The sequence below is a fragment of the Salvelinus sp. IW2-2015 genome, unplaced genomic scaffold (genome assembly GCF_002910315.2).
Source record: "Salvelinus sp. IW2-2015 unplaced genomic scaffold, ASM291031v2 Un_scaffold1439, whole genome shotgun sequence".
In the NCBI taxonomy this organism is placed as follows: domain Eukaryota; kingdom Metazoa; phylum Chordata; class Actinopteri; order Salmoniformes; family Salmonidae; genus Salvelinus; species Salvelinus sp. IW2-2015.
The window spans coordinates 156,612-165,078 of record NW_019942909.1 but is presented as its reverse complement, the minus strand read 5'-3'; the positions used below and the strand labels follow the sequence as shown (position 1 = coordinate 165,078).

At 48.4% G+C, this 8,467-nt stretch overlaps 1 protein-coding gene across 1 annotated transcript in view; it reads right to left on the bottom strand.

Annotated features, from left to right (window-relative positions):
- The window catches only part of LOC112070845 (G protein-coupled receptor kinase 3-like), a 103,934-nt gene that overhangs the window by 5,843 nt on the left and 89,624 nt on the right, over positions 1-8,467 (bottom strand). Inside the window, 5 exon segments of the mRNA XM_070439151.1 lie at positions 1,539-1,701; positions 2,213-2,308; positions 2,534-2,600; positions 3,162-3,262; positions 6,293-6,359. Coding sequence (XP_070295252.1) covers positions 1,539-1,701; positions 2,213-2,308; positions 2,534-2,600; positions 3,162-3,262; positions 6,293-6,359 — 494 coding nt within the window.

Here is an 8,467-nt window from a genome sequence, read left to right as displayed (position 1 = left end):
TAGCCGTACACACACACACACACCACACACACACACACACACACACACACGGACATAGCACACACACACCAGGCAACACACTCGGACAAATAGCATACACAACATCGAGCTAGTGTCGACTGATCGAGGTTCATGTTGGTCTCTAGTTCCATCCTTGTTGAGAGCTACATGTCCTGAGACAGGGACCAGTAATCTTTTGGCTCTCGCTGCTATCTCTTGTGCTAGCTTTTCTTCCTAGCGGCCCCCCTCCAGTGTCATCTGATAGACCCTACTGTCAGAGATGGAATGTCTAATTGCTCCAATAGCCTCTCTCTGTCCAGAGCCATCCAGATGTAGAGATTTTATGCCACGCTAGCTCACCCAGATCCTTACTGCCTGACCGTGTACTCTATGACAGAGCGATCCACACGCGCCCACCAGTACCCACTACACAGTGCAGAATGCGAAGTTCCGTGTGGAGTAGTGGCGGCATGATTGTAGGTGTGGCGTCTACATGGTGCTCATCTGCTTGGGCGAGAGAGAATGCTGGGATGACAGAAGAGTGTAGATTAGAGGCAGTACAACAAGCGGAGCACCTAACATCTTTCAGTCAGTAAGTGTCACTTCTTACCTCCGCAGCGTGTGCTTTATCTGAGCCTGTCTTCTGCCCAGGTATTAACAGATGATTTCTGATTGTGACCCAGAATGCAGCTTCACAATGGGTTGTGGCGAGCGAATTGGCCAGTGCATGAGGTGTTTGAAGAGGAGTGAGAAGATCCAGTCATTGTCTGCAGTGGGGATCTCTCCATCACCGGCTAACTGTTAAACTGAATGACATGACGCACAAGCTGGGAGATGTTTTAGAAAGAGGGGGAGAGGTGAAACCATTTGTTCACTCAATTGTAATTTCAGGGTTTTGTTTTTTCATGCAGGTACGAGTGAGTATCGGCGTGTCTGTGGAGAAAAACACTCTAGGATCACTATCTTCTATGGCAACTTACCTTACCAGACGTCTTTCCTTCATCCCAGGGTCCATGGTACGCTTTGGCTTTCAAGGAGAGGCTTGGCGGCTTGGTCCATACACACTCCAGGGCGAGAGTGTGGGGTGTTCCTGTGTTTGTGTTGGTGTGTGTTGTTGTGATTTATGTGTCTAGGGCTGGGGGGGCGGGTTCATAGGGGATGATTATAAGATGTGGTGTGTGTGTGTGCAGGTGTGTGGCCTACAGGCCGTTGCTGTTGTGGTGTGTCAGGGGAGGTTTGAAGAGCTCCACCCCCCCAGCCGTCCCTATCCCAATGACCTTAAGGGGCGGGACGCAGCAGCTTCTGGCCTCAGTGAAACGCCTCGGTCAGCTCCTTCTTCACTGGACAAACTCTGGGTCACTCTGCAGACAGGGAACACACACCTTCCATTTTAATAACTTACAACTTGCACAATCATTTACAGAGACCGAGACAGTGAAAGAGACCGAGACAGAAAGATCTAGTAGTTTCCTACGTACCTCACATGCAAGACAGTGTGTCTGTGTGTGTGGAGATGTGCGTCGTGTGTGTCCTCCTACCCTCCTCGTGGCGCAGCTGTTTGTTCTTGGCCCTCTTGCGGGCCTCGTTCTTGTCCGTGTCGGAGTTGACCGCCTCGTACACCGTCTCAGCCACCTCCTGCTGCCAGCGTTCTGAGATGACCAGGGGGAAGTTCTTATACAACTCCTGGTCACTGTCCAACAACTGGAGAGAGGGAAAGGTGAAAGGGGAGAGGAGGAAGAGAGAGGAAGAGGAGAGAGGAAGGAGACAGCTATGAGGTGTAAGGCTAAGTGAAGTCATGTCTGAGAACCACGACACCAGTCCTTGTGAGATCTGCTAAGCTGTGCAGCACCACTGTAATTAAGGCAGCCTGGAACGCTCCCAATGTTCCTAATACTGTTGTGTAATGTTAAACCTCTGTTGGAAGGACTTTCTCTCTGAACACTGATAGAGTCACGTTACACCTCAGCCTCCATGTGTGTGAGCATGTGTGAGCGTGTGTGTGTGTGAGCATGTGTGTGTGTGTGTGTGTGTGTGTGTGTGAGCATGTGTGAGCATGTGTGAGCATGTGTGCGTGTGTGTGTGCGTTGCAGTATGATGTAGGTGAGTGTGTATATCAGGATTACCGTTTTAGCGGTTATATAATGCTGTGGATTTGACTTTGATGCCCTTGGTGGTTTCATGAGATAAGGGGTGTGTGTGTTGGGAGCTTTACCTTGATGCCCTTGGTGTCCTCCTCATCAAAGGAACCAATGTCAAAAGCATCTGCTGCATTTACCTCTCCTCTAGGAGGGATGAGAGGGGGAGAATACTGGAGGAGAGGAGAGGGAGGAGAAGAGAGAAGGAAGAGGGGGGAGAGAAAGGGGGATAGGTATTAGAGAAGAAAAGAGGGTGAGTGAACAAAGCAACTCCTACATTCCTACAGCAGAGGAGTAACCATGGCAACAGATGGAGAGAAAGAGAACAGGGACGACTGTCCAGACTGGGAGACTTTATAATGAACCTGGTCACCTGATTCAACACAAACACGCCTTACCTTCTGGAGATACACTTGCTGCCAGTCAATGCCTTTGAAGAACAGATGCTCCTTCACCTCTGGGGCCCTGTGTGTATGTGTGTTGTGTGTATGTGTGTATGTGTGTGGTTGTGTGTGTGTGTGTGTGTGTGTGTGTGTGTGTGTGTGTGTGTGTGTGTGTGTGTGTGTGTGTGTGTGGAGAGAAAGGGAGCGAGAGAAAAAGCCAGGTCATTCTCACATTGGAACAGTTTCATGTCCTAACAGCAGGTGGCAGTATTTCCAACAAAACCAAACTAGGTTACGGACTATTATAATGTATTGGCCTTTCATAGTATTCACACTAGGCCTTATACCCGCCACAAGGTTGGACAGAGAACCAATGGAAATGTTCAATTATGTTGCTCAGGACAGGTGCATGGTAAAAACAAATGGCTTTTGTTTAAAAACAAATGGCTTTTGTGTCAACGCACAATGCACTCTATTGGTGCATTGAAAAACAAATGGCTAGCCCAGAACAGTTAAATACTGTTTATGAGGTATGCAGTCCAAGGTTGAAGTTTCTTAGAACCTGACATTAACAACAATGATTGTAAAACGATGTTAGTAGTAGCAGGTGTTTGGGTGTGTGTGGTTGTGTGCACGTGTGTACCCTCGTCCCAGGCAGCCCAGTCTTTTCACCACATCTCTCTGCAGCAGACCCTCCAATAGACCCTTCAGCTCCACAGAGAACGAGTCTGGCAACTCCACGTTCTATGGAGAGGAGAGAGAGAAAGAGGAGATTAGTCTCATTTCCTTCTTTAACAAGATAAAATACTGACTTGATTTATCATGACAATAAAGCCTATTCAATATGTATTGAAAATTGAGAGGGAAGAAGAGGATGTGTGCTCCATCATTCCTTGTTCCATAGTATGTCCACAGTCCTCCTCCATAACACTCTCATTCCAAGCCCTCTAACTTTGGTGGTGATCATTTATCTAATAAAACCATTAAATCAGAATTCCTAACAGGGATTATATAGATTACTCAGATTAAGTGGCTGGATTAAAACCTAATCTGATTTAATCTCGACTGACAATACTTTCCTTGTTTAGCCCCTCCTAACAGTTCTCTCTGCTCTGATACTCCATAGTCTTCTACAGTAGACATACTCTAGTCACGACCAGGGGTGACCAACCCTCTTCAAGGAGAACTACCACATGTGCAGGTTTTGGTTCCAGCCCTGCTCTAAAACCTGATCCAGCTAATCGTGGTCCTGAGGCTTGCAACAAAACCCTGCGTGAGGGTAGCTTCTCAAGAGGGTTTGGCACGGCTGGTCTAGGCCTCCCCTCGTAGTCTATGGCTTTCTTTCTCCCCAATTTCATGGTATCCAATTAGTAGTTAGTCTTGTCCCATCGCTGCAACTCCCGTACGGACTCGGGAGAGGCGAAGGTCGAGAGCCATGCGCCCTCCGAAACACAACCCAGCCAAGCTTCTTGGCACAATGCTGGCTTAACCCGGAAGCCAGCCGCACGATTGTGTCGGAGGAAGCACGTGACCTGGCAATCGTGTCAGCGTGCACTGCTCCCAGCCTCCCACAGGAGTCGCTAGTGTTGGACGGGATCCCTGCCGGCCAAACCCTCCCCTAACCCGGTTGACGCTGGACTAAATGTAGGCCACCCCGGTCGTGACCGGCTGCGACAGAGCCTGGACTCGAACCAGGATCTCTAGTGGCACAGCTAGTACTGCGATGCGGTGCCTTAGACCACCACTCGGGACGCTCCCTCTATGTGTAATCTGACGCTGTTTGTAGCAGGCAGAGAGACGGATGCAAAGTAAGGATGCAAATTCACCTTTTTCCTGCCAGAAGCTTTTCTCAATGCTCCCTCTCCTGCCTCTCTCTCATTCCCTGGGCATTATGACACAGAGACTTGGCAGGAGGAGTTCTCTGTAACATCTGTGAAGGTGCTATCTCCAGGATATGTACTGCTGCGGGGGTGTGTGTGTGCTTTTGTTTCAGTGTATTGAAGGATAAATCCTTACTTTGCGTATACAGGGCCTTCAGACAGTATTCACATTCCTAGACTTTTTACACATTTTGTTGTGTTACAATCTGAATTCAAAATTGATTAAACAGATGTTTTGTCACTGCATACACACTATACCCCATAATGTCAGTGGATCATAAAAAACGAATTAATAAAAAATGAAAAGTTGAAATGTCTTGAGTGAATGCATCCAACCACTTTGTTATGACCTAAATACGTTCAGGAGTAAAAATGTGCTTAACAAGTCACATAATAAGTTGCATGGACTCACTGTGTGTGAAATAATAGTGTTTAACATGGTTGTTGAATGACTACCTCATCTCTGTACCCCACACATACAATTATCTGTAAGGTCCCTCATCAAGCAGTGAATTTGAAACACAGATTCAACCACAAAGACCAGGGAGGTTTTTCAATGCCTCACAAAGAAGGGCACCTATTGATAGATAAAACAAATAAAAAAAGCAGACACTGAATTTCCCTTTGAGCATGAAGTTATTAATTACACTTTGGATGGTGTATCTATACACCCAGTCACTACAAAGATACAGGTGTCCTTTCTAACTCAGTTGCTGGAGAGGAAGGAAACCGCTTAGGGATTTCAGCATGAGGCCAATGGTGACTTTAAAACAGTTACAGAGTTGAATGGCTGTGATAGGAGGAAACTGAGGATGGATCAACATTGTAGTTACTCCACAATACTAACCTAAATGACAGAGTGAAAAGGAAGCCTGTACGGAATAATATTCAAAAAAGGCACTACAGTACCCACCCTTCTTGAACTCATACTTTACTGTTTTGGTTCATTTGAGGAAAAATGTAATTACTATGACTGTGATATGTGGTTGTCCCACCTAGCGATCTTAAGATGCACTAACTAAGTCTCTCTGGAGAAGAGTCTGCTAAATGACTACAATGTCAAAGTAATAAGGCAAAAAATGTGGCAAAACAATTTACTTTTAGTCCTGAATACAAAGTGTTACGTTCGGGTCAAATCTAATACACCACATTACTCAATACCATTCTCCATATTTTCAAGCATAGTGGTGGCTGCATCATGTTATGGGTATGTTTGTAAATCGGTAAGGTCTGGGGAGTTTATCAGGATGAAATAAGAAATGGAATGTCGGACAAAATCCTAGAGGAAAACCTGGTTCAGTCTGCTTTCCACCAGACACTGGGAAATTAATTCACCTTTCAGCAGGACAATAACCTAAAACACAAGGCCGAGTTACAGTTTTGACTTAAATCTACTTGAAAATCTATGTCAAGACCTGAAAATGGTTGTCTAACAATGATCAACAACCAATGTGACAGAGCTTGAAGAATTTAGAAAATAATAAATGGGGAAATGTTGCACAATCCAGGTGTGGAATACTCTTAGATTTAGCCAGAGAGACTCACAGCTGTAATCGCTGCAAAAGGTGCTACAAAGTACTCACTCAGGGGTGTGAATACTTATGTAAATGAGATATTTATATATTTCATGGTCAATAAATTTGCAAACATTTCTAAAAGAAAGTATTTATTTAATCCATGTTGAATTCAAGCTGTAACATGTGGAATAAATCAAGAGGTATGAGTACTTCTGTTCTGTGTCAACATGAACTAACCACATGCTGTGTGTTCAAGTGCGCATAAGGACATCTCAATGAGTGTGTGTGTGTGCTTTGTGTGCACTGTAGTGTACACAACGATCTATCATAGTGTGTGTGTGTGTGTGTGTGTGCACGTGCGCATAAGGAGGCCTTACCATAGTGAGCGTCATCCGGTCAATCTCATGTTTGTCTTTGGTCTTGTGCTGTCTGAAGGGACTGTGCCTAGAGAGAGAACAGAGAGCTGTTAGTGTTACTGTAGTGGGAGGGAAGGAGTGTGGGAAACGGTGAAACAGTGAACCAAGTCATGTGAGTGATGTCACACTGACAAGCTAGTCCTCAGCAGATAACGTGTGTGTATCTCACATGTGTGTGTATCTCTCTCTCTCTCGTCTTTGAAGTGTTCAAACACACTGACACACACATCAACTTCCCTCCCTCCCCCGCTCTCTTTCTCACTCCCTCACTTCACACCATACCTAGCAATCGTTACCGGCCCCTAAACCCAGCTGCCTGCCTGCCTCTGAAGTGTGACCTAATGGGCCCGGACCACTGGCATTTACACACTCCACATCAAACACACAGACAGAGATGTGTAACCACTGCAAAACAGCAGAACCTGAGGCAGAGCTGCATTTCTTGACAAAATGTAAAAAATATAGAACAATAGTGTCATTTCCCCAAATTTGAGAAATTTGAGAAAGAGAGCGAGAGAGAGATTGCGACACAGAGAGAGAAAGCGACACAGAGAGAAAGAGCGCGACACAGAGAGAGAGAGAAAGCGCGACACAGAGAGAAAGAGAGAGAGAGAAAGCGAACACAGAGAGAGAGAGAGAAGAGGCGACACAGAGAAGAAAGAGGAAGAGAGAAAGCGCGACACAGAGAGAAAGAGAGAGAGAAAGCGCGACACAGAGCGCGAGAGAGAGAGCGCGACACAGATGCGAGAGAGAGGAGCGCGACCACAGATCGGAGAAGAGAGCGGACACAGAGATCGCGAGAGAGAGCGCGACAACAGATCGCGACACAGAGAGAAAGCGCGACACAGAGAGAAGAGAGAGAGAAAGCGCGACACAGAGAGAAAGAGAGAGAAAGCGCGACACAGAGCGCGAGAGAGAGAGCGCGACACAGATTGCGAGAGAGAGAGCGCGACACAGATCGCGAGAGAGAGCGCGACACAGAGCGAGAGAGAGCGCGACACAGAGCGAGAGAGAGCGCGCGAGAGATAGTGCGAGACGGAGCGAGAGACAGAGCGAGAGACAGAGCGAGAGACAGAGCGAGAGACAGAGCGAAGAACAGAGCGAGAGACAGAGCGAGAGAGCGAGAGACAGAGCGAGAGACAGAGCGAGAGACAGAGCGAGAGAGAGACAGAGCGAGCGAGAGAAACAGAGCGAGCGAGAGACAGAGCGAGCGAGAGACAGAGCGAGCGAGAGACAGAGCGAGAGAGAGACAGAGCGAGCGAGAGACAGAGCGAGCGAGCGACGAGCGACGAGAGACGAGCGAGCGAGAGACAGAGCGAGCGAGAGACAGAGCGAGCGAGAGACAGAGCGAGCGAGACAGAGCGAGCGAGCGAGAGACGAGCGAGCGAGAGACAGAGCGAGCGAGAGAGACAGAGAGAGCGAGAGACAGAGAGAGCGAGAGACAGAGCGAGAGACAGAGCGAGCGAGAGACAGAAAGAGAGAGACAGACAGACAGAGACACAGAAAGAGAGAGACAACAGAAACAGACAGAAGAAGAGAGAGAGAGAGAGAGAGAGAGAGAGCGCGACACAGATCGCGAGAAGAGCGCGACACAGACGGGAGGAGAGCGCGACACAGATCGCGAGAGAGACGCGACACAGATCGCGAGAGAGAGCGCGACACAGATCGAGAGAGAGCGCGACACAGATCGCGAGAGAGAGCGCGACACAGATGCGCGAGAGAGAGCGCGACACAGATCGCGAGAGAAAAGCGCGACACAGATCGGAGGAGAGAGCGCGACACAGATCGCGAGAGAGAGCGCGACACAGATCGCGAGAGAGAGCGCGACACAGATCGCGGAGAGAGGAGCGGACACAGGATCGCGAGAGAGAGCGCGACACAGATCGCGAGAGAGAGAGCGCGACACAGATCGCGAGAGAGAGCGCGACACAGAGCGAGAGAGAGCGGCACACAGATCGCGAGAGAGAGCGCGACACAGATCGCGAGAGAGAGCGCGACACAGAGCGAGAGAGCGCGACACAGAGCGAGAGAGCGCGACACAGAGCGAGAGAGGCGGACACAGAGCGAGAGAGAGCGCGCGAGAGACAGAGCGAGAGAGACAGAGCGGAGGGACGAAGGAAGGGAGCAGACGAGACA